This window comes from Abramis brama, assembly GCF_963993115.1.
Source record: "Abramis brama genome assembly, chromosome: 9".
Taxonomy (NCBI): Eukaryota; Metazoa; Chordata; class Actinopteri; order Cypriniformes; family Leuciscidae; genus Abramis; species Abramis brama.
The window spans coordinates 26,825,224-26,851,987 of NC_139971.1; the positions used below are offsets into that span (position 1 = coordinate 26,825,224).

The following is a 26,764-nucleotide window of genomic DNA, read 5'->3' on the forward strand; positions in this document are numbered from 1 at the left end:
AAGATAGTAAGTTGACGTTACAGGACTGTCGAATTAAAGGGATAGTTCCCCCCAAAATAAAAATTCTGTCATTCATTATTTACTCAACCTGATGTCGACTTTACCGCACCTGCCCCTTTGCCCCTTGGTGCCCAAAGTGCCCTTTTGTCAAAGTAAAATTTCCTCACATTTTTTTAGTAATTAAAGGCCCTTTTGTGAATGCCTGCCCATGACCAATCTAAATATTAGTAAAATGTATGAATAATAATTTAGCCGTAAATAAAATGACCCACATGATGACCTTTCACCTGACGACGACGACCTCATTCGACCGGGACGATTCCTCACGCCGCACGCGCATTTTTTTTATTACCAGAAGATATCTTCAACACCGCGGCAGCTGGTAAGTGGTGTTTCATTCTCAGCGAAGTGATTTTAATGTTTATTTACTTATTATTATTATTTTACAAGAACGATGTGAAGAGAGCTTGCAGATGTTGTTTATATTGCTGTGTGTAGCCTGTAGAAGTAAGTTAACGTTAGCTTGCTGTTTGAGGGAGAAAAGTTTCACAGGCGTCGAGGGGTCTGGTCTTTTTTTATGTTATTTGACTAAACTATTATTATTATTACAGTATTTATTTTTAAAAACGTAGAGTGTCTTAAAAATAATTATCACAACACTGGTAAGGTTTATAATGATTTTCTCATTCTCTGAATTATCATTATAAAAATAAAACAATTCAGAACAGGATTAAAATATAATTATATTTTAAATATGACAACATCAACAACAAAATTCTACAATAGCAACAGTAGTGTTTACAACAGCAAGACTACTTTAACCTGTAAACTCAATAATATATCTCTGGAAATATATTTAAAAATATCAATGTCAATATAAAATGAAAAATATACCTGACCTGACCTGACATAAAAGTGCAGTGTGAAGGAGATGTGAACCTAGTAGATTTCAGGAAAAGGTATTGAATGTCATTTTGTGTTTGTGTGTGTGTTCTGCAGTGCAAAGATGCCTTGCAAAGAGAGGATAAAAAAAAAGAAAAAAAAAAAGAAGGAGCTGCTTGAGGCAGCAAAAGGCAGTGGATCCCTATCCAGCTGGTTTATGAAGAGCACAATAGGTAAGAATAACACATGTAGCCTGTCATTTGTTTACATTGCAAAGGTGTTCAATTTTAGACAACAACATCTACAACAGTAATAATAATATTAATTACTATATTCCAGTGCATCAGTTCTTTAATGTTTTGTATCAATATTTAAGGTGCACTTATTGATTAGGTGCAAGAGTAGTAGTGATGGTTAAAATAATAGTTTAATGCTGAAATAGTAAATTGTGCCTTGTTCCTAGATGGACAGAGTGGAAAGTAATAGATCAAATGAGGAGTTGGAGATAGAGGAAGAAAAAGAAGGAAATGTAGAGGCACAAGTAACAGAAAGAGAGCAGGGAACAGCAAGCCAGGAGACAGAGGCTGGTGAGACAGAGGGAAATGTAGAGGCATAAGCGACAGAAACAGTGCAGAAAGAAGCAAGCCTGGAGAAAGAGGCTGGTGAGAAAAAGGAAAATGTAGAGGCATGAGCGACAGAAAGAGAGCAGGGAACAGAGAGCCAGGAGAAGGAGACAGATGCCAGAGAGAGGCTATTTTCAAACCTATTTGGACTACAACACCCAACTGACCCTTCCCACGTCCTACAATTCAACATAAAGTACAATGAGGCCTTTATCCAAATGTATGATAATATTGGACCCTGCCAACCAGTACTGTCATTTCCAAAGAATGTAGAGGGACGGTCATTTCAGAAGAAGTGGTATGAGAACAACCCATGGCTAGAATATTCTACTAGCACATCAGCCTTGTTTTGCTTCAGCTGTTGTCTTTTTTTAAATGATGAAAAATACAAGTGTCACACTAACTAGAAAACTGTAGGATTAAATCGCTGGAGGAAGGCTTTAGAAAAAATGAAAGAGCACTGTGCCTCAGAGGCTCACATGTGTGGTATGGTGAGGTGGACCTCATTCAAGAAAAAATTACTGGAGGCAGCATTTGAAGTGGGTGACCTTGAGTCGCAAGCTGCAAAAGACAAAGAGAGGGAGAGGAACAGAGAAGTGTTGTCGCATCTGATTGCCATTACTCTTTTCCTGGCAAGACAGGCATGTCTTTCAGGGGAGATGATGAGAATTCATCAAGCCAAAATCAAGGGAATTTCTTAGAGTTAGTGGAGTTGTTCAGCAAGTATGACAGTGTATTAAATACCCAAAAAATACCTCTTGTCTCGCTCCTCTCGAACAGAACCCAGAATGACTTAATCAAAGCTTTGGCAATATCAGTAAAACGTGTCATCGGAGAAGAAATTCAAGAGAGCAAAATCTTTTCGATACTTCTGTATGAAATGACAGATGTGTCCCACACTGAACAGGTTTCTTTTGTTGTGAGATATGTACACAACATGAAAATAAAGGAGCGATTCATTCAGGTGTGCAATGTGCATTCAACAAGCGGAGATGCTCTTGAAAACCTTGTGATGGCTCTACTGGAAGAAATTGACTTGAAAATAGAAAACATCCGGGATCAAGGTTATGATAGAGCTGCAAACATGAGTGGGCACTATAAGGGACTGCAGTCAAGAATTCTAAGGCAAGATGTTTTAGTGCAAGATATTATAGCCAGCACAGTGCTCAAACGACAAAGTTTGGATTACTACAAAAATGCAGAATTCTTTTATCCGACCAGCTTACATTCCGGGGAAAGGAAAACACAACTGCCTACATTCATAAGGATAAGAGAGAAAATACCTCTTCTGGTTCAAGAATCTACTTGCTGCACTAACTGCCACAGACTTTTACAAAGGATTGCAGTTCTTGAAACAAAGTTACTTACGGGACCACCAAACCAGACAGAACACACAACAGAGCTTCGTCACAGACACCCTCAGCATGTAGCCGGTGAGTCCCATTAAACTAGTGCTCCTCGACAGGCCATACTGTGTGTAGAGAAACAAGCCGATCGACTTACAAATCGATGGCACAAACAGGGAGCGAGACCCAAAGGCACTCGAGACATCAGATTGTCACGAGCATCACATATTGCCGCAGTAGCATCCTCTACCCCAGATACAGCTCTGACAAGGATTGCAAACACTGGTCTCCTACCACCGCCTATACCTCTGGAGAACAGATTTGAAGTACTAATGAATGTAAATGAGGAATCCCCAAATGTGATGAATGTGATCGAACACAGACTGAATGGGCCAGTAGCTAACACTGATGCTAACTGGCACTCAAGGTCGAGCAGACAGCGGCACTCAGCTCAGAGCGCAGCCGAGCCCAGGACTCTGATAGTGGGGGACTCCATAATCAGAAACATTAGCAGCAGGGATACAACTACGTGCTGCCTTCCACAAGCAACAACTTCTGATGTAAACAAGGAACTTCAGAACATTCTGATGAAACATAAGACTGCAAAACGACTCATTGTTCATGTGGGGAAGAATGATATTCATAAAGAGCAGTCAGAACTCCTTAAGAAGGATTTCAATGAACTTTTTGAAACACTTAAAAGACTTAAAGTTCAAACATTCATCAGTGGTCCACTCCCAGCAAGAGGAACAAACAGGTTTTCACGGTTGCTTGGGCTTAATACATGGCTGCAAAAAACCTGCAATATAAAAGGAGTGAACTTTATTGACAATTTCAATCTTTTCTGGAGTCAGAGACAACTTTTTCATCGGGATGGCCGTCACCCAAACAAACTTGGTTCAAGAGTGTTAAAGGACAATATCTACTTCTCCCTCAATCATCCTTCTGCAGTGTGTGCCAATCAACTCAATCTGAATGGCACACACACACCTGGACACAGTATGAATGACGACGGGACTTCACTTCAGCAGCAAAATGGACATGCGGTTGACATATCACACAAGGACAATGATAACACCACTCCGCCACAACAACCTCTGCTCCCACAGAGCTCACCACAGACAGACATATTAGAACTGCTCGAAGATTCAGCACCCAAGGACGACTTCCTGGAAAACAGCCAGGGAAGCCAGGACAGCATATTACAGCCTCCGATAACACCAGAGCAACAGCCCCTTTCACCAGACAATTTATCCCTCTCTCCAGCATCGCCACTTCTGTGCTTCTCACAGAAAATGGAAGAACTGGTGTATGCTGGAACCAAACTATCCCACTCTTTTGCTGCAAGCCCCCAGATATCAACCAAAAAACGGCAGGCACCGCAACCACCAAAGCCTGCGGGCCCATATGGTAGGACAAAAAGTAAGACTTGTTAAGTTAGCACTTTTAAACATCCACTCACTTAAAAATAAATCACTTCAACCTGGATTTTATGCTTCTAAATGAAACCTGGTTAGAAGACAGCTGCAGTGCAACAGTCCTCAATGAAACATCCCCTCCTAAGTTTACTTTTATGAGTGTCTGCAGAGCTGTTAAGAGAGGTGGGGGTCCAGCTGCTCCGTGTAAAGATATCTTTCAATGTAAGCAAATATCATTTGGGAATTACCCGTCTTTCGAATATCTGGGTATTGTTTTAAAAGGTGCTCCACGCATTTTACTTATTATTTACAGGCCTCCAAAATACTCTCCAGCCTTTGCTGAGAACTTTACAGAACTGTTATCAACAATTACCTCAGAGTTTGACTGTTTTGTCATTGCTGGAGATTTTAACATCCACATAAATAATGCAGAAATCAATATGGCAAAAGAAATCAAAACTGTTTTAAAAACCTTTGATCTGACTCAGCATGTACATGGACCCACACACAATCGTGGACACACTCTAGATTTACTTATCAGTAAGGATCTAAACATTTCATCGATTGTTATTAAGGATGTAGCACTGTCTGATCATTTCTGAATTTTCTTTGATATATTGATCTCTCCTGCCTGAAGGATTCAAATTTAAGAATCTATTTCAAATATGCTTCCTTACATAACATCACGGTAAAGAATATTGTATTTAGTGTTTAAGGGTAAGATAATGATTCTGCTCAGCAAAGTTGCCTTTCCTGTTTTCTCCTCATTGTCTTTAATGGCTCTTTGAGTCCCAGTATCACTCAGAACTGATGGGATTAGCACACGAATGATTCACTGAGAATCTCACCTTTTGTTCTGCAAATGGCTTTTGGACCCAAATGGCCCTTGGAGCCTTATGCTGATTGAATTAGGATTGGCTAGACCCTCAGTCTAGGGTGTTACCTTAACCTGTATACTCATTTACATGCTTTGTTTGAATTTGTCTCCACCCACAAAAGTCCCTCCTCCTAAAATGCCTATAAGATACCATGTAAAGTTATGTTAGATTAGATCATGTTGGAAGTTTCTACAGCCGCATACAGTGGAGTTCTCAATAAAGAACAACTTCTGTTGAACGCGATCCCAACTGTCTCACTGGTCTCTGCTTCGATCAAAGAAAACTTTACAACAGATGGTGCCTTGTGACCCGGATGGAGAAGAAGGAAACTCAAAGAACTGAATCTTAAAACTTCAAGCTCAACAAAAGATCTGACAAAGATTGCCAGACTGAATCTTTCCAGCTTCCTCCAGATTGAAAACTTCAAGCTCAAAGATCTCAACAAAGCTGACTGAGTTCCAGACGAATGTTTTCTGTACAACCAAAGAACCATTCAAAGAACCAATGCAGACCAGTACAAATGTTTTCCTCTGCACCGTTCAGAGAAGTAGTTAACAAACAGCTGTAGAGTTTGGTTAACTAAAGATAAGCCTCTAAAAAGTTTTCTTTTAGAGATGAAATTGATCCTCTGTTGTTGGCAGGGAAGATTAACAGTTACATGTTATTATTGTGTGTATGCTCTTGCTAGAAGAAGACCTTTGTAAGCTAGAGAAGATTTAGCCTCATGTGCTAATAAGATTGTACCCTCTGTTTGCAAGACAGTAGAGAGAAGTTTTTTTTAGTGTTTGTTTGTGGTAACAGAAATTCACAAAATGTTTAGGAAAAGTACTAGACAGATTGCACCTTTTTGGACAGATAGTGAATTCAAGTCTTTGTTATCAGAGCACATGGACTCCATCGTGACTGAGAAAGTCAGATTGAATTTAACAAAGAAATTTGGCATTGATGCCGACAAAGTGTGGTCAATTGAAGATTGTAAGAAGGTACTAGGAGTAAGTATTCGCAAGAACGATGTGAAAGCCATTATCTGTTGTCACAGAGAATTTAGCTTATCCATTGCACAAGAACAAGCTCGTTGTATTGCTACGTTAAACGATCAGAACAAACAATTGCAGACTCACATGTCCTGTCTCAAGACAAAGGTGGGCCATAACAAAGCCTCAACCAAATGTGATTTAGAAGACCAACAGTCAGATGAAAGCTATCCTGATTTACAGTCTTTTGATAGAATAGAGGACAATGTCAATGCAGATGTAAATGCAGTTGAAGTGTGCGTAGCTAGACAAAAGCCTCAGGGAAAAGGTGTTGATACAGTTTCATTTGCAACCCCCATATTGCAGCCACAAGCAGTCAAAACATCTCTAGGACCTAAAGATATCGAGAGAATTGCTGAAAGTTTGCCATCAGTGCAAAGACATTTTTCTGAATTTAGGAAAGCATTGATCAGTAAAATGCGTCTTTATGACATGTCGTTGGCAGAAGTTACACAGCTGATATCACAAATTCTAACTGAATCTGAATTCAACAGTTTTGAGTCTGCTGTTACTTCCGAACTGCAACATGTCAGTAAAGGCGATTTGAGAGAAGGTGTTTTGAAAATCCTAAAGAATATCTTAGGACCCAAAATCGCTTGGTCGAAAATTACTAATTGTGTACAAAAGAAGGGTGAAACTGTTTGTGAGTACACAGAACGATTCTGTCAGGTAGCTGCAGTGTACAGTGGAATTGCAGACATGCCAGAGAAGGTGTTAGGTGATAATGGCCCTTTGGTTCGCACATGGTTTCATTGTCTTTTGCCAGAACACAGAAAGGCGTTGCCTTACTTAAACATCACATGGTGTACGAGAACCCTGGAAGACAACTTGGACAGTTTAGCTATTTGGGAAAGAGATTCTGATGTCAAAGAGAGAGTAAGAATTGCAGCAGTTTCTGTTAAGGTCAACTCAAAGAAGCCAAAGAAACGCAAAAGTCCTAGAGAAGCCAGTTGTTCTTACTGTGGCAAGCACGGACATTTTGGAAAAGAATGTAGGAAAAACAAAAAGAACTTTAAAGAAGTTAACAAGGTTAATCAGCTTCTGCTTAGCCTGCTTGATATTCTGAAGCAGCCCCTCCCCTCCTCGTTAAACTCGTGGGGCAACTTGATACGGTGTTAACCATTTAGGCTGTGAGTGCTTAATCTCCCCAGTAACTTACAACAAAGATGAAAGACTTATTGACTGTCACAGCCTTTGTTTGGGGGACATTCAGTATGCTCACAGCCTTAAATGTTATACTGCAGAACATTACAATCAGACACCATCCTCTGTTAATGATGTTTATTAGGACTGATGTTTCACTGGAGAATGGAAATGTGCCAATTTTCTCACACACTGTACAGTGTGTACACAACACAGGGACAGAATAGGACACGGACAAGTGAGGTGCCCTGGGAAGAACTGAACGCAACAGGCGTTCGGGGGTGAACCCAGGGTGAAGACACTACCTCATAGGCCTTTCCCGATTTAGTCCATCCTTACCTCACTGGTCCATAGGTGTCGAATAAAATAGGGAAAGAATGAAACGACAACAGTAGACTCTGAAAACGATAGAACCATAGTGTTTAAACTGCTACAACCGTAGTGTTTTGAAGAAATACTGCTCTCTGTTTTTCTGTTTTCTGTCTTACAGTGTGCAGATAAAACTTGATGGCTTTTTCGAGATCCATATGCAACGACCGTCTCATCTGCGTATGAAGCCCCAACCTCAAGAAGACAACCAGACCCACTGCTGAACGAACTATCACAAGAGAAAATGAAAAATCCACAACGCAGAGAATTCACGGACCCTAAATTGCATGTTTGTTTCTGTGTCAGCATGCAATTACAGATGAACAACACAGAGCAAGTTATATGTGCCTGTAACTTACACCAGTTACAAGAATGAACTTTGTGTCTAAATTTGTATTTTTGTGAGAGTTTTTAAGAACTCTCAAAGAGGGGACTGAAGGATTCAAATTTAAGAATCTATTTCAAATATGCTTCCTTACATAACATCACGGTAAAGAATATTGTATTTAGTGTTTAAGGGTAAGATAATGATTCTGCTCAGCAAAGTTGCCTTTCCTGTTTTCTCCTCATTGTCTTTAATGGCTCTTTGAGTCCCAGTATCACTCAGAACTGATGGGATTAGCACACGAATGATTCACTGAGAATCTCACCTTTTGTTCTGCAAATGGCTTTCGGACCCAAATGGCCCTTGGAGCCTTATGCTGATTGAATTAGGATTGGCTAGACCCTCAGTCTAGGGTGTTACCTTAACCTGTATACTCATTTACATGCTTTGTTTGAATTTGTCTCCACCCCCAAAAGTCCCTCCTCCTAAAATGCCTATAAGATACCATGTAAAGTTATGTTAGATTAGATCATGTTGGAAGTTTCTACAGCCGCATACAGTGGAGTTCTCAATAAAGAACAACTTCTGTTGAACGCGATCCCAACTGTCTCACTGGTCTCTGCTTCGATCAAAGAAAACTTTACAACACCTGCCATTGAAGCTAGATCTGTGTCTGTCAAGAAGAGATGCTTAAATGAGAACACTAGTGTGCTATTTATGAAGGCTATATCCTTAACACCAAGCATATCTGCTGACTCTGTTGATTTTTCTCCTTGATTCTTTTAACTCAAAAGTTAAAAGTGTAATTGATGATATTGCTCGTGAAAGTCAGGAAGAAGAGTGGCAGACAAAAAGCACCTTGGAGAAACTCAACAGCAGTGCAAAATATGAGAAGACAATGCAGAAAAGCAGAGCGCATGTGGCGGAAGACAAAACTTGTAGTCCATGATAACATCTACAAAGACAGCATCCATGCTTTCAATATGGAACTAGGCAAAGCTAGACAGACTTTCTTCTCAAATATATAAACGGCAATTTAAACAACACACGCACTCTTTTTGCTACTGTAGAGAGACTGACAAACCCCCCAAGCCAGATTCCCAGTGAAATGCTCTCAGACAGCAAGTGCAGTGAGTTTGCTTCTTTCTTCTCTGAGAAAATCAATAATATCAGAAAGGTGTTCAGCACATCCTTGAGTTGCGCTGGGGTCAGACAGATCAGACCACCTGAGAAAGTAGTTACTATGTCTGATTTCAAAGAAATTGATGGCAAAATTTTGGAAGAAACCGTACAGCACCTTAAAACATCAACCTGTGCTCTTGACACACTTCCCACATCTTTTTTCAAAAGTGTGTTAAACAATTTAGAAGCAGATCTTCTAGAAGTGGTAAATGCCTCACTTCTCTCTGGGACTTTTCCAAACTCCCTTAAAACTGCAGTTGTCAAGCCCCTCCTGAAAAAGAGCAATCTGGATAAAACCATATTAAGCAACTATAGACCGATCTCAAACCTTCCTTTCATAATTCATAGGCAAGGTCATTGAAAAAGTTGTCTTCAATCAGCTAAACAAATTCTTAAGCTCGAATGGATACTTTGACAATTTTCAATCTGGTTTCCGACCACACCACAGCACAGAGATAGCGCTCATAAAGATAATCGATATTTGCTTAAATACTGACAGGCAAATTATCAGTACTGGTACTACTCGACCTAAGTGCTGCATTTGACACTGTCGATCACAACATACTTCTTGACAGGCTGGAAAACTGGGTGGGGCTTTCAGGGATAGTCCTAAAATGGTTCAGGTCATACTTAGGAGGGAGAGGTTATTATGTGAGTATAGGAGACCATAAGTCTGAATGGACATCCATGACATGCGGAGTCCCTCAAGGCTCAATTCTTGCGCCACTCCTGTTCAACCTGTATATTCTCCCAATGAGCCAAATAATGAGAAAGAACCAAATTGCTTACCACAGCTATGCAGACGACACACAGATCTACTTAGCCCTATTATTAGATGCTTTGTTTCCAGCCAGACTTAGGCAAGGCAAGGCAAGGCAAGTTTATTTATATAGCACATTTCGTACACAATGGCAATTCAAAGTGCTTTACATAGAAGAAATTAAAATAATAAAAAGAAATAAGAATAATTAAAAACGGTTTAGAAAAATAGAAATAAAATACAGTACAGTACAAACAGTCGGACGAAACAGTGGCACAGTGCTTATTCAGTAAATGCATAGCTAAACAGATGTGTTTTGAGTCTGGATTTGAATGTGACTATTGTAGGAGCACATCTGATCTCCTCTGGAAGCTGGTTCCAGCTGCGGCTGGCATAATAGCTAAAAGCAGATTCGCCATGCTTAGAGTGAACCCTTGGTATTTCTAGCTGATATGATCCTAATGATCTGAGTGATCTGTTGGGTTTATATTCAGTGAGCATATCTGCAATGTATTGAGGTCCAAGGCCATTGAATGATTTGTATACCAGTAATAATACTTTAAAATCAATCCTAAATTTAACTGGGAGCCAGTGTAAAGACCTGAGGACTGGTGTGATATGTTCATATTTTCTGGTTCTGCTCAGAATCCTGGCGGCAGCGTTCTGTATGAGCTGCAACTGTCTTATGGTCTTTTTGGGAAGGCCAGTGAGGAGTCCATTACAATAATCCACCCTGCTGGTGATGAAAGCATGAACAAGTTTCTCTAAGTCTTGTCTGGAAACAAAGCATCTTATTCTTGCAATATTTTTCAGATGATAGTATGCTGATTTAGTTATTGCTTTGACATGACTACTGAAACTAAGGTCTGACTCTAGTGTCACACCAAGATTCCTGACTTGATGTTTAGTTGTTTGACCCCTAGAGTGAAGGTATGCGTTCACCTTGAGAACTTCATCTTTGTTTCCAAACGCAATGACTTCAGTTTTGTCTTTGTTTAACTGAAGAAAGTTTTGACACATCCAACTGTTGACTTCATCGATGCATTGGCACAGGGAGTCAATGGGGCTGTAATCGTTAGGCGATAGGGCTAAGTAGAGCTGTGTGTCGTCTGCATAGCTGTGGTAGGCAATTTGGTTCTTTCTCATTATTTGCCTAATTGGGAGCATATACAGGTTGAACAGGAGTGGCGCAAGAATTGAGCCTTGAGGGACTCCGCATGTCATGGATGTCCACTCAGACTTATGGTCTCCTATACTCACATAATAACCTCTCCCATCTAAGTATGACCTGAACCATTTTAGGACTATCCCAGAAAGCCCCACCCAGTTTTCCAGCCTGTCAAGAAGTATGTTATGATCGACAGTGTCAAATGCAGCACTGAGGTCGAGTAATACCAGCACTGATAATTTGCCTGAATCAGTATTTAAGCGAATATCGTTTATTATCTTTATGAGCGCTGTCTCTGTGCTGTGGTGCGGTCGGAAACCAGATTGAAAATTGTCAAAGTATCCATTCGAGCTTAAGAATTTGTTCAGCTGATTGAAGACAACTTTTTCAATGATCTTGCCTATGAAAGGAAGATTTGAGATCGGCCTATAGTTGCTTAATATGGTCTTATCCAGATTGTTCTTTTTCAGGAGGGGCTTGACAACTGCAGTTTTAAGGGAGTTTGGAAAACTCCCAGAGAGAAGTGAGGCATTTACCACTTCTAGAAGATCTGCTTCTAAACTGTTTAACACACTTTTGAAAAAAGATGTGGGAAGTGTGTCAAGGGCGCAGGTTGATGTTTTAAGGTGCTGTACGGTTTCTTCCAAAATTTTGCCATCAATTTCTTTGAAATCAGACATAGTAACTATTTTCTCAGGTGGTCTGATCTGTCTGACCCCAGGGCAACTCAAGGATGTGCTGATCGCCTTTCTGATATTATTGATTTTCTCAGAGAAGAAAGAAGCAAACTCACTACACTTGTTGTCTGAGAGCATTTCACTGGGAATCTGGCTTGGGGGGTTTGTCAGTCTCTCTACAGTAGCAAAAAGAGTGCGTGTGTTGTTTAAATTGCTGTTTATAATATTTGAGAAGAAAGTCTGTCTAGCTTTGCCTAGTTCCATACTGAAAGCATGAAGGCTGTCTTTGTAGATGTTATAATGGACTACAAGTTTTGTCTTCCGCCACATGCGCTCTGCTTTTCTGCATTGTCTTTTCATATTTTGCACTGCTGAGTTTCTCCAAGGTGCTTTTTGTCTGCCACTCTTCTTCCTGACTTTCACAGGAGCAATATCATCAATCACACTTTTAACTTTTGAGTTAAAAGAATCAAGGAGAAAATCAACAGAGTCTGCAGATATGCTTGGTGTTAAGGATATAGCCTTCATAAATAGTACACTAGTGTTCTCATTTAAGCATCTCTTCTTAACAGACACAGATCTAGCTTCAGTGGCAGGAGAGATCAATATATCAAAGAAAATACAGAAATGATCAGACAGTGCTACATCCTTAATAACAATCAGTGAAATGTTTAGACCCTTACTGATAAGTAAATCTAGAGTGTGTCCACGATTGTGTGTGGGTCCATGTATATGCTGAGTCAGATCAAAAGTTTTTAAAACAGTATTGATTTCTTTTGCCATATTATTTTCTGCACTATCTATGTGGATGTTAAAATCTCCAGCAATGGCAAAACAGTCAAACTCTGAGGTAATTGTTGATAACAATTCTGTAAAGTCCTCAGCAAAGGCTGGAGAGTATTTTGGAGGCCTGTAAATAATGACAAGTAAAATGCGTGGAGCACCTTTTAACACAATACCCAGATATTCGAAAGACAAGTAATTCCCAAATGATATTTGCTTACATTGATAGATATCTCTAAAAAGAGCAGCTAGACCCCCACCTCTCTTAACAGCTCTGCAGACACTCATAAAAGTAAAGTTCGGGGGGGCTGCTTCATTGAGGATTGTTGCACTGCAGCTTTCTTCTAGCCAGGTTTCATTTAGAAGCATAAAATCCAGGTTGTTTGTGGTTATTAAGTCGTTGACTAGAAGTGATTTATTTTTAAGTGAGCGAATGTTTAAAAGTGCTAACTTAACAGTCTTACTTTTTGTCCCCACAGCAATATTAGTTTGACGTGTAATAGGCACCAGATTAGTTGGGTTTGCTGTGCGGCTATTGAAGGCCTTAGACTTTCTATCTTGTAATAGAACAGCAATAGAGAAAGATACAGGCACACTGGGTTCCCGCTTGTTCTGTAAACATTTGAGAAAGTTACTGTTATCAGAGCGGGGACCCGACACATATCACTGAGAGGTGGTATCAGTTGTTTTTGGTTCACCTCGAGCAGATGGAGGAGGGTGTGGGCCCTGGCGTTGTGGCAGAGGCTGAAGAGCTCTCACAGGAGGGGGAGGGCGAGCTGGGCCCGCAGGCTTTGGTGCAGGCTTTGGTACGGGTGGTTGTGGTGCCTGTCGTTTTTTGGTTGGTATCTGGGGGCTTGCAGCAAAAGAGTGGGATAGTCTGGTTCCAGCATGCACCAGTTCTTCCATTTTCTGTGAGAAGCACAGAAGTGGCGATGCTGGAGAGAGGGAAAAAGTGTCTGGTGAAAGGGGCTGTTGCTCTGGTGTTATCGGAGGCTGTGATATGCTGTCCTGGCTTCCCTGGCTGTTTTCCAGGAAGTCGTCCTTGGGTGCTGAATCTTCGAGCAGTTCTAATATGTCTGTCTGTGGTGAGCTCTGTGGGAGCAGAGGTTGTTGTGGCGGAGTGGTGTTATCATTGTCCTTGTGTGATATGTCAACCGCATGTCCATTTTGCTGCTGAAGTGAAGTCCCGTCGTCATTCATACTGTGTCCAGGTGTGTGTGTGCCATTCAGATTGAGTTGATTGGCACACACTGCAGAAGGATGATTGAGGGAGAAGTAGATATTGTCCTTTAACACTCTTGAACCAAGTTTGTTTGGGTGACGGCCATCCCGATGAAAAAGTTGTCTCTGACTCCAGAAAAGATTGAAATTGTCAATAAAGTTCACTCCTTTTATATAGCAGGTTTTTTGCAGCCATGTATTAAGCCCAAGCAACCGTGAAAACCTGTTTGTTCCTCTTGCTGGGAGTGGACCACTGATGAATGTTTGAACTTTAAGTCTTTTAAGTGTTTCAAAAAGTTCATTGAAATCCTTCTTAAGGAGTTCTGACTGCTCTTTATGAATATCATTCTTCCCCACATGAACGATGAGTCGTTTTGCAGTCTTATGTTTCATCAGAATGTTCTGAAGTTCCTTGTTTACATCAGAAGTTGTTGCTTGTGGAAGGCAGCACGTAGTTGTATCCCTGCTGCTAATGTTTCTGATTATGGAGTCCCCCACTATCAGAGTCCTGGGCTCGGCTGCGCTCTGAGCTGAGTGCCGCTGTCTGCTCGACCTTGAGTGCCAGTTAGCATCAGTGTTAGCTACTGGCCCATTCAGTCTGTGTTCGATCACATTCATCACATTTGGGGATTCCTCATTTACATTCATTAGCACTTCAAATCTGTTCTCAAGATGTATAGGCAGTGGTAGAAGACCAGTGTTTGCAATCCTTGTCAGAGCTGTATCTGGGGTAGAGGATGCTACTGCGGCAATATGTGATGCTCGTGACAATCTGATGTCTCGAGTGCCTTTGGGTCTCGCTCCCTGTTTGTGCCATCGATTAGTAAGTCGATCGGCTTGTTTCTCTACCTGTCGAGGAGCACTAGTTTCATGGGACTCACCGGCTATATGCTGAGGGTGTCCATGACGAAGCTCTGTTGTGTGCTCCGCCTGGTTTGGTTGTCCCGTAAGTAACTTTGTTTCAAGAACTGCAATCCTTTGTAAAAGTCTGTGGCAGTTGGTGCAGCAAGAAGATTCTTGAACCAGAAGAGGCATTTTCTCTTATCCTTGTAGGCAGTTGTGTTTTCCTTTCCCGGAATGTAAGCTGGTCGGGTAAAAGAATTCTGCGTTTTTGTAGTAATCCAAACTTTGTCGTATGAGCACTGTGCTGATTTGCTGAAGTTAAAATTAGGTGATAAAAGGAAATAAAATATAAAAATATAGGAGATAAAATGTAAAAGCGATAGAGCAAAGCGCGGAGCAGTAAGCAAGGGCGTCCGAACAGTAGCTGAGCAGGACTTAGAGAAACTTGTGCATGCTTTTATCACCAGCAGGGTGGATTATTGTAATGGACTCCTCACTGGCCTTCCCAAAAAAGACCATAAGACATTTGCAGCTCATACAGAACGCTGCTGCCAGGATTCTGAGCAGAACCAGAAAATATGAACATATCACACCAGTCCTCAGGTTTTTACACTGGCTCCCAGTTAGATTTAGGATTGATTTTAAAGTATTATTACTGGTATATAAATCATTCAATGGCCTAGGACCTCAATACATTGCAGATATGCTCACTGAATGTAAACCTAACAGATCACTCAGATCATTAGGATCATATCAGCTAGAAATACCAAACTTTAACTTTTGCACCACAAAAACAAATGCGCGTCCCATCATTGCCTATCTCATCTAGTACGCGATATCACAGTTTGACATGTCTGTCATTGGAAAGATCCATGTGGTGTCATGAATAATTAAGAGAAAGTGTCTTCTCATTGGATAAGAAAACTCAGTCTCATGAATAATTATGAGACACCGATGAGTCATCAAAGTACTATAGTGCTCTGATGAAGATGAAGATTTTAAACCTGGAAGATGAAAATAGCGGAAAAAAACTAAAATTTAACCATTTTCCCCCTACTATTAAATCTAACAGATGCTAATATTGTCTTCAACGGTGTTCAACACACATACCTCTGTTAAAATGTCAGAAAATTTGGTTTAGGGTTTCATGACCCTTTAATTGAAAGTATATTCACATAAAACTCTGACATTCACAAAGTATGGTAGCATACAGGTACCAAATGTCAATATGAAATGTAACATGCCAAATGGCAATTCAATGTGTAAAATGGCAATGTATTTCTGTATTTATATTTACATTTTCTATACGATGTGCAAAATCTGGAGCAAAAAATTATTCAAAATTAATAATATAATAATTTGCATTACTACACTAGCTTTAACATAAAATTAAAACATACATTTGAACATTTTATAAGTTTAAAAATTAAAATGTATTACAGAAATTAGATGTTTAAAATGTTCAGGCAAATATTGTAGCAAAATTATAATTTAGGTTATTTTTCCTAGTTCCATTTACACTCAAAGTTAAGGCACTTGATACAATGATTGACAGGGCAGGGCGGGGCGGGGCGGGATGTGATCGGTTCGGAATCCTTTTTTTAAATCTACATTGAATTTTGCCACGTTCATCGCGGGTATTTCATAAAAATGCTATCGTAAGTGTCTTAACTGTGAGTGTAAATGCAATTAAGAAAAATAGCATTTAAATTATCATTTTGCTACAATTTTAGCTTGAACATGTTAAAGGGTTAGTTCATCCAAAAATGAAAATTCTTTCATCAATTACTCACCCTCATGTCATTCCAAACCCTTGAGACATTTTCGTTTTTCTTTCGAACACAAATGAAGATCTTAATAATGAAATCTGAGAGCTTTCTGACCCCCCATAGACAGCTAAGCAACTACCACTTTGACGCTTTAAAAAGTTCCTAAAGTGATCGTAAAACTAATCCATATGCATTGAGTGGTTTAGTCTAAATTTTGTGAAGACATGATCGCTTCCTTTATGATGAACAGGTTGAATTTTGAATGTTCTCACGTGTCAAGCATGTTCGGTTGAGCTTCTGTTTATGTTCGCTGATCAATGTTTAAATGTGAAGAAAAGACTAAATTAAATCTGTTCATCATGTAAAGCAATCATGTCTCTTCAGAAAATTTGAACTACGGTAAATTGCTCGATTCAAATGGATTGGTCTTACTATCTCTTAATGAACTTTTTGAAGCATCAAAGTTTTAGTTGCATAGACTGTCAATGGGGGGACCGAAAGCTCTCAGATTTCATTAAAAAGATCTTCATTTGTGTTCCAAAGATGAACGAAAGTCTTATAGGTTTGGAACAACATGAGGGTGAATAATGACAGTTTTCATTTTTGGGTGAATTATACCTTTAAACATCTCTAATCATTTTTGTAATACATTTTAATTTTAATTTTGCAGAATTTTAAATATATATGTTTAAATTATATGTTACAAGTGTAGGAAATTGCTAATTTAATTATATTATTGAATTTGAATTGTCACTTTGCCCCAAACATTGCACATATGGTATGGAAAATGTAAATTTAAATAAGAAATACATTGCCATTTTATATATTACATTGCCATTAAATTGTGTTTTTTTGCTAAAACAAAGCAACTGCATCGCTTCATAAAATTGTTTAAACCACTTAGAGTCACATGGATTACTTCAATGATGTCTTTTCTATCGTTCTGGGCCTTGAATGTGTAAGTTGCATTGCTCCCAATGGAAGGACAGAAAGCTCTCAGAATTTCATTAAAAATATCTTCATTTGTGTTCCGAAGATGAACAAAGGTCTTAAAGGTGTGAAATGACATGAGGGTGAGTAATTAACAAAATAATTTTCATTTTTGGGTGAACTAACCCTTTAAGCAAAATTGTCCAATGTGTTGAGGTTGGCTAAGCTGAAATCCGTTATAGAAGCACATTACCTGGATGTCAAACGAGAAGTTGCAGGATTTGTAGTTCACCCAAAAAATGAAACGGTCAATGGGGCCCCATTGACTTCCATAGTATGAAAAAAATAGAAAAAAATTATATGGAAGTTAATGGGGCCCCATCAACTGTTTCATTTTCAATTCTCAAAATATCTTTTTTGTTCAAGTGAAGAAAGAAACTCAAACAGATTTGGAACAGCTTGAGGGCGAGTAAATGACAGAATTTTCAGTTCTAGGTGAACTATCCCTTTAAGTCTAGAGGTCAAATTTGAGCTTGTCATTGGGAGTATAAATGTAATAAATTTACGTCTGTCTTTTCTAATATTGATTCTTCATTTTGTTCAGGAAGAACCGGCTACATCTCAACCCACTGTGCAGATTTTGGGAACTTCTTGACTGGACGTGTCTTCAGTGAGAGGAGAATCTTCAGCAGTGTAAAAATGGAGGGATCTGAAATCGCTGAGCAGTTCAGGTGGAGGATGGTGTTTTAAAAAAAAAGTTAAATAAATGCAAGGGTATTGTGTGAAAAGTGAAAAAAAAACAAGTCTAGCTTTGTTGTAGATGAGAAAATATATTTTATGTACTATAACATTTTAGTATAAGTGCATTTTTAATTCTTTCAAATCTTTTTAAAGAAGTGATATTCTGTTAATTTTGCTAAGTCTTTATTGTATTGTGAAGTCTTTGATGTATTTACACAAAGAAATACTTTACTGTAAGTTGGAACGAAAGTATTCAAACATTCATATGTATTTGATATGTATTTACAGAAATGATTAAATTGAAGCCATCTTGATGAAGTTGGACAAGGAGTTCATAAATGCTGGTGACATCATCATTCATCAGAGTGCTCAATCTGACAGTATGTTCTTCATTGACTGTGGACGGGTGCTTGTGAAGAACGAGGCTTTCCAGATGGAGCTGTGTGATGGAGATCACTTTGGAGGTAAAGTCTGGTCCACATTGCAGTGCTAGTCAAGCAAATTTAGCGCTTTTCAAATACACATTGTTTCAAAGCAGCTTTACAGAAAATCATGTTAATGTTTATAATATCTATAATATCTTGAATAGGTCCAGTCGTAACCAACTCTTTCCACAAACAGAACACACGAGGCTCCACATCTGCATGAATATTCATGTGTCTTTTCTGGTGTGCTTCCAAAATAAATGTCTTGTCACACTGATCACAGTCGAATGATCTTTTTCCTGAGTGAAACAGCAGATGATTTTTTAGACTAGTTGCCCGTGTGAAGCTCTTTCCACACCGATGGCATGTGAAGGGTTTCTCTCCGGTGTGGATTCTCGTGTCTCTTCAAGTTTGATTTAGTTGTAAAGCTCTTTCCACACTGAGAGCAGGTGCAAGAACATTTCTCTCCTCTTCTTTGAGTGTTTTGTTGAGGTTTCTGAAGCTGATGGCATTTCTCCTCCACTTCACTTTGTTCCATCAGACCTAAAACAAACATATTAAATTAGACAATTCAAGATTGAAATAAAAGTAATCCATAGTCTAATATGTCAGTTTTCATCTTAATGTTCCTCATCAGTCATTAAAGAGAATGAAGGAAAACACCAACCTGTTTGTTCCTCTGTATCTTCATCTCTCGTTCTGCGGGGTTCTTCTTCAAACTCCATCTCAATAGTTTCTCCTGGAGTAATTCCTCCTGGAGACTAAAGACTGCAGCCTCTAGCAACTGTCGCTAGAGCACCTATTGAGATCAGAGGAGTGAGGTTTACTCACACAGCGACTACTAGCTGGTCTCCGTTACATATGTATCTGTTTTAATGTACACTCTATGTGTGTGTGTTTCTTGGAAAGCAGTCTGGAAAGGGTCCTTTTTCTTTGTCTAGGAGAAAGTGCCCGAAAGGCTGCTCTGTGGTGTGCGGTGCTTTCAGCCAGAAAGTGGGCATAAATAAACTTTTTATGTAGCTATTGTATATTCTCATTGGCTGGCAGCTACACCAGTTTTCAATGGAACCCCCTTAAAAACACCATCCTGAACAGCCTGACAGGCAATCTGGTAATGAAGGCCTGGTGTCTCCATCATTGCTAAGAAAACATCAGCCTGCCATTTAACTTTTTTTAACCGTTCTGAGAGACGAATTTCTCTGTTTTGTAATGCCTCAGACAAGTCTTTAAGCTCGAGAGAGTGACCAAGATGGCGCTCTGACTATACGTGCTTTGAAGAGCTCCGCAAATTCAAACTAATAATTTGATTTGTAGTGTGGTAAGAAAGACTGTCTATCTATCTTTTGTAGAGTTGGGGTACTCAAACTTGGACTCGAGTCCAATTTTGAATGAACTCGCACTTGTCACGCACTCGGGTGAATTTGTACTCGGACTTGACACGGACTTGGACATTTTGGACTCGGAAAATATTCTGAGTACAGTCGAGTCCGCGTCATGTGTAACAATAAAATCATCATAAAATTGAGATGAGAAATTAATTAATGTCTCCCCGCCTGTCATTTTACTGCACCACACCGGCAGGCAGCAGTAGCATCATCTTATGCTTGCAGACAAAACACACACATCACTCACTGGATATCAATGTGTGGCTAGGACGATGTCTTCAAAGTCAGCAATAATTTGTTTTGCTTACGAAAAACATTTTAGTAAGGAAATTAGCATATCACCACAGAAATGCAGGGACTGTAATTATAGTCCTAATTTAAAATGATTTGCTCTTAATGTAATGCAATTACTTAATGTGATCTGAATTGCAATAACTAGTTAAATAGCTTAAACAAAACTTTGAAAAAAAATGTTTTAGGCACATTAGACAAATACCTTTGTTTTACATTTAACTTCTGTTTTTGAATTAGCAAGAATTGCTAAAATTTTGTCCTTTTTTTGTCCCAGAATAAGAGAGTACCAAAGACAGCAACAACCAACAGATGCTGCACAGCCCAGCATTGCAGGATTTGCAAGACCAGAATTGACCAAACAAGCAGTGCAACTTTATGATGCAAGTTCTCCAAGACAACAAGAAATTCATAATGCCACCATCTGATCTAAGGATCTGCTCATTGGCTGCACTTTACCTGTCAATTGTTGAAAATCAGCATTTCAGACATTTCTTGAAAGTAGTGGACAACAAATACACTCCCATTGCAAGAAAAACAATCACTGAAAAACACATTCCTTTGTTGGTTGATCAGGTGAAGGATTCAATTAAGTGGAAGCCCCAGACCCAATCATCTGTGTCCATAACTGCTGACATATGGTCTGATCGAACCATGCCTGTCCTTCTTCGGTGTTACAGCCCATGGATTAAACCGAGATGGAAATCAGCTGGAGTCCTTTCTTTTAGACTGTAAGAGGTTTTGTGGCAGACACAGTGGAGACAACATAGCCATGGCATTTGACGAGATCATTGATGAATATAACATAGCAAGTAAAGTCAGGTACATTATTACTGATAATGAAGCCAATATGAAGTGTGCATTCAAAGTCAAGCTACCACAGGAAGAGCAGCACAGTGATGCAGATGATGAGAGTCTTTGGGAGGATGTGACCTGGGAAGACGAGACTATCATGGTGAGAACAAGACAAAGGCTTGTCATGTTTTGCACATTCTCTGTAATTAGTTGTACATGATGGAATGAAAGAAGCCAAGGCCTTTTCTTCAGCACTTGCCAAAATGTCAAAATTAACCTCATTACTTCACACAAGCACTACATTTAAAGAGCGATTTGAGGCTAAATTTGGGACAGATAGATCAATTCCTGCAGCTACATCCACACGCTGGAACAGTACATTCAAGCAGCTACAGGCCCTTACAGCACTTGACCATAGGGACCTCGCACAAATTTGCAGTTCAGACATTTTCTTTTTTCAGTTCATGAATGGAATCAACTGAAGGATTTAGGTTCTGTTCTCTTTCCTTTTGCGGAAGCAACAAACCTTACAGAGGGTGAGAAAATGGTCACTATTAGTATGGTGGTCCCCACTGTACTTGATTTAAACACTCATCTGCTCCAAATATCAGAGTCAAGAAGTCATTGCCGGCCACTAGCCACAGCCCTTCGGCAATCGCTTTTAAAGAGATTCTCTGGGATCTTTGTGAGAACCAAAATGGTTGAGCAAAATGGGAAAGAGGACCAGTTCAACCATAATGTCTATTTCTTGGCTACAATGCTTGATCCTCAGTTTGGCCTGAACTGGGTTGATCTAGATGTAACCAACAATGAGAGTCCAGATTCGGTGAAGAAATTCAGAAAGGATCTGAAAAGAACACTCATTTTACACTTACTCATTTTATTCTGAAGCAAACTTCTTATTTGTCTACCATATACTCTGTATACTGCAGAGCATAAAAATATGCAGTAGGCATACAATAATGGTCCTTAGGTCCCTAAAACCAAATAATGCATTTTAACGTGTGCTATTTGTGCATGTTTCATATTTTTCAGATACTTTGACTGCAGAAGTTGAGGCCACAGCAGATGGAGACATGCATTCTGGAGGTGATGCTGATGAAACCACAGATTCTCCTCCTGGCAAATGCCCACAACTTCTAGCTCGCTATCGAGCCCACAAGCACCTGAGCCACTCAGCTAAGGATACATGCATTTCATCTCAGATACACAATTACTTTGATGCCATTCAAGACACAGACACAAATACAGCGCTTGAATTTTGGTCGACAAACAGGGAGAGATTCCCACATTTCTACTCTCTGGTTGTAAAAGTGCTGTCTATACCAGCATCCTCTGCACCAGTAGAGCGTGTCTTTAGCAAAGGTGGCCTCATCGTGAGACCATATCGTGCACTCTTAACTCATAAAATGGTCACAGCGCTTGTATTTCTGAAAAGTAATATGGTCCTGGTTTAGTGCTTGACTGTGCACTATAGTACATTTCATGTTCAGTGTTCATTACAACTCATGTTACAAGACCAGAGAGCTGTGTTCAGAAAGGAGTTTGTTGTTGATTAAGCATAGTAATAAAGCTTTAAGTTTGTTGTTATGACTAGCTGAAAGATTTAAACTCTAGTCTGAGTATTTCCTCAGCCTATTTAAATGTGGGGGAGAGGCATTAAATAATTGAAATGTCAGCTTTAACTGGAGGACAATATAGTGTGATACAATAATAAAACGGGTTCATTTGTATTTTCATGCACTTGTAATATAACTAGATGTACCGCATGGCGGTACAAAATATGACCACCGCTCAGGCCTGCACTGGCTTTCCACAAAAAGAAATGACGTGGAGCAATTTGGCTGTATTGCGTGTTTATGTATATACCTAAAAAAAGTAGTAGTATGTGCATGTCTGTCTGTGTGTGTGTGTTTGTGTATGTGTGTGTCTGTGTGTGTGTGTGTGTGTCTGTGCGTGTATGTATGCGTGCGTACATGTGTGTGCGTGTGTGTGTTTGTGTGTGTGTCTGTGCATGTGGATTTGTATGTGTGTGTGTATGGGTGTGTGTCTGTGCGTGTGGATGTCAGTGTGTGTGCATGCTTGCGTTTGTTTGTATTCCTGCATGTGTGTGTGTGACAGTTAGGGTTGCCAACTTCAGAAAAGGAAAATGCGGGACAATCGTGGTTATTTATAGGAAAATGAGGGACACTCAAAATATTTGTACTGTATCACACAGTGTACGTCATTTCAGTGTCTGCAGTTAAGTTTGTGTTTAAAAGGTTATCAGACATAAACACATTTGTATTGCTTAACCTATTTATGTATTTAATTCTAAAAATAATTTTAATGTCATACATGAAAAAAGTCACATTACAAACAAACCATAGTTCAAAATAACAGCATTTATCTAAAATAGAAAGCTTTTTTAACATTATACACTAGGCTTACAGTTCAAAAGTTTGGGGTTAGTAAGATTATTTTTTGGGGAAAAAAATAAAGAAAGTAATTGCCTACTTTTATTCAGCAAGGATGCATTACATTAATCAAAAGTGACAGTTAAGATAATGTTACAAAAGCTTTCTATGTACTTTCTAAAAGCTTTAAAACATTAATAATAATCAGAAATGTTTTTTGAGCATATTATTCCCTCAGGTAGATTACATGTTCTCTTACGAGAGTTCTCTCGTACTGCGTCTTAGCTAAGACGCTGCGGGAAAAGTCTCTTTTCACGAAATACTGAAGCAAAAAATTATCCTTAATTTTGTAATATTGTAAAGCGCATTTGCAGCAGCATACAGCCATAGGCGAGACGGCTCGCTCGCTCATTGGCTGCTCTGCGGCAACTGCATAAGCCTATCGAGCGAGGGCTGATGCAACATCAGACCAATGAGGGCGCTTTGCGCCCTCCTTGCCACTTCCCGCCGAAACGGGCGTGGCCTAGCCTTATAAAGGTAGCTCGAAAAGGCTGACTCACTTGATTTTTCATCTCTTCAGCGAAGCTCACGCATCGTTGGATCACGAGAGAAGCAACGCGTCGTCTGAGAAGCAATTCAGCGGGACGAGCCACTTGAAGCCGCTGGCCAGCGCCGCCTTCCACTGCCGTACCTGCTGCGCATTCCGGCGCCTATATCCTTCTATATATTTCTGTGTATAATGTGTATTATGTACATTTTACACTAAAAGAGCCGGGCGTCTTTTTCAAGACGCCCCCCTTTCCTAGAGGATCTCGCAGCTCTCGCGCTCGCTGACGGCGACCGCCCTCACTCCGAGCCGATTGCCTATGGTGACTCTGAGGACTCACCTGGCATCCTTCTCCGAGGCTGCTCCTCCTGGAAGCGGACGGTCGGGGTTAGTTTTTCTTTACGTTACAAGAAAAACTACCCTGCCTCTGCGCGTCATTCACCGGCGAAAGGAGAAAAGTGTGTTCGTAGTTACTGGCCCCTTTTCTCTTACATTTCCCAGTTCCCTGTCGGCGACTGGAAATGTCATTTGCAGCAAGCGCACGCCTGCCAGCAAACGCCGAAGAATACATGTTGACGCTCAACGCATACCAAAAGCCTGTATCCCCCTGTGGCTCAGTGGTGGAATGATAGGTTTTAACGCATGGGAGACCGGAGTTCGTTTCCCGGTCTTGCGGCATATATTTATGCCGCCAATGCTCCGCTCTGTCAGTCCCCCGGGGGCGACTGCAGAGGTGTATTTTTGCAGCCAGCAAGCGCGTAGTACCCGCTTGCCTGCAACCGAACACCGTTTCTACGGTTCCCGTGCGTCACTGGCGAAAAGAGAATGGAGTGTTTTAGCCCCGCTGAAACCGGGCGATATCCACTCTTCTCACATTCTGACACTTTTCAGGCGTCTGAAAATGTCAGTATTGCATGTTGTACTACACACATGCCTGCAACTAAGTCGACCCGGGTTCGATTCCCAGGTCCGACGGCAGAAAAATTTATGCCGTCACATACAATTCGCTCTATCAGTCCCCTGAAAGGCGACTGCAGATGTGAATTTTTGCAGCCGACGAGCACGTGGTACAACCCGTGCCCGCTTGTCTGCACACGAAAGCCGTTCTACGGCTACCTAGAAAAATTCCATTGGGTGCCCACAAACACTATGTTTTTGCATGCCTCATGGTTTTTCTATAAAAGAAGCCTGTCCGCATTCGCTCTGCTCAGGCAGACAGTGCGCTCAATGCAGTAAATGTGTCCGCTCTTCCGAGCCCACATTCACTCACAGACATTACATGTCCTACGGGACTCGCCCAGCCCTCCCTCACTCGGTTAAACACCGTGGCGAAGTCGAGTGCGTCTGAAAATGTCGATATTGCATGTTATGCTACCCGCATGCTTGCAAACAAATACTCGCGTTTAACTGAAAGTCAATGTGTCTTCCACTGTGGTCCAGTGGTAGATTCTAAATCTTTCGCGCGGGCGACCCGGGTTCGATTCCCAGGTCTGACGGCAAAAAGTTTTTATGCCGCCAAATACAAATCGCTCTGCCAGTGCCCTGAGAGGCGACTGCAGATATGTATTTTGCAGCCGACGACCACGTGGTACAACCCGTGCCTGTTTGCCTGCACACAAAAGCCGTTTTACGGCTACCCAGAAATATCCCATATGGATGTATTTTCTGGTGTCCCGGCCACGGCCGATGGTGTTATAAATGTAGTGCTGATGCCCAGTGCCCATCGCTACACACAAGCACAGCCCCTCACACGGGGCTTACGCCCATAAATTCGACTCAGGTCGATCGCACACCCAACATAGTAAATGTGCACATTCCCCAGTGCCACAAACACTATGTCACACGTGTCACGTGGTTTCTGTAAAACGAAACCTGTGCACGCTCGCTCTGCTCAGGCAGACAGCGCGTCAAAAGCAGTAAATGTGCCCGCTTCCCGCCCACACTTACTCACAGACAACGAGTCCCACGAGACTCGCTCAGCCCTCCCTCTCTCGGTTAAGCACCGTAGTGGGGTCGAGGACGAGCGCTCTGCCCGCTGTGATCAGCGCGCTCCCCGCCTCGAATGTCACAGGCATAACGCCTACGTTACAGCACGCCCGAAGCACCTCTGTCGCCCAGAGGTTTCGGAATGGGCGCTAGACATTATAAGAGAGGCTACTCGCTACAGTTTTGTCGACGCCCTCCCCGCTTCACAGCGCGCGTCGAAACTACGGTGAATTCAGAAGTAGCACACCTACTTCGTGCCAAAATATCAAAACTGATGAGCAAAGGGGCTATAGAGCCTGTATCTCAAGCTCAAAGCGAAAGGGGGGCTATACAGCAGATACTGTCTGGCAAGAAAGACGGGGGTTTCAGACCCATACTGGATCTAAGACAGCTGAACGAAGCATTAGCGAAACGCAGTTTCAGAATGCTTACAACCAGGAAAATCCTCGCGCATATTCGCAGAGGAGGCTGGTTCATGTCAATAGATCTGAAGGACGCATATTTTCAAATACAGATAGCGTCATGTCACAGGCAATACTTGAGGTTCGCCTTCGAGGGCCAGACATACCAGTATAACAGTCCTGCCGTTCGGCCTGTCCCTGGCGCCTCGTACATTTACGAGGTGCATGGACGCAGCGCTCGCTCCTCTCAGACTCAGAGGCATGCGAGTGCTGAACTATTTGGACGACTGGCTGATTCTGGCTCAATCACGATCAGAGCTCGTGGAGCACAGGGCCATTTTACTCGATCACCTCGAGAAACTTGGTCTCAGAGTCAACTGGACGAAGAGTTCACTGAACCCCAGTCAAACGATCCCGTTTTTGGGTATAGTTCTGGACTCACAGTC

The 26,764-nt window shown here is 40.9% G+C and overlaps 1 protein-coding gene across 3 annotated transcripts; it reads left to right on the top strand.

Annotated features, from left to right (window-relative positions):
- The first annotated feature begins 165 nt into the window (after positions 1-165).
- LOC311089392 (uncharacterized protein) lies at positions 166-23,611 on the top strand. 3 transcript variants are annotated; one of them, XR_014607684.1, is made up of 6 exons: positions 199-382; positions 1,000-1,115; positions 17,956-18,082; positions 18,381-18,556; positions 20,471-21,148; positions 22,024-23,611. XR_014607684.1 is itself a non-coding variant. In XM_084124061.1 (3 exons), the coding sequence occupies exon 3, from the start codon at positions 5,960-5,962 to the stop codon at positions 7,298-7,300; it is 1,341 nt and encodes a 446-aa protein (XP_083980187.1). In that variant the 5' UTR covers positions 199-382; positions 1,000-1,115; positions 1,346-5,959; the 3' UTR covers positions 7,301-8,616. The 3 variants fall into 3 exon arrangements, 1 of the variants encoding a protein (XP_083980187.1); XR_014607683.1 differs by lacking the exons at positions 17,956-18,082; positions 18,381-18,556; positions 20,471-21,148; positions 22,024-23,611 and adding an exon at positions 7,815-8,616 and having other exon boundaries at positions 166-382; XM_084124061.1 differs by lacking the exons at positions 17,956-18,082; positions 18,381-18,556; positions 20,471-21,148; positions 22,024-23,611 and adding an exon at positions 1,346-8,616.
- The last annotated feature ends 3,153 nt before the right edge of the window (positions 23,612-26,764 follow it).

Bases quoted from the DNA above. Each gene is read 5' to 3' on its own strand.
- LOC311089392 (XM_084124061.1), top strand. From the start codon at position 5,960: ATGTTTAGGAAAAGTACTAGACAGATTGCACCTTTTTGGACAGATAGT.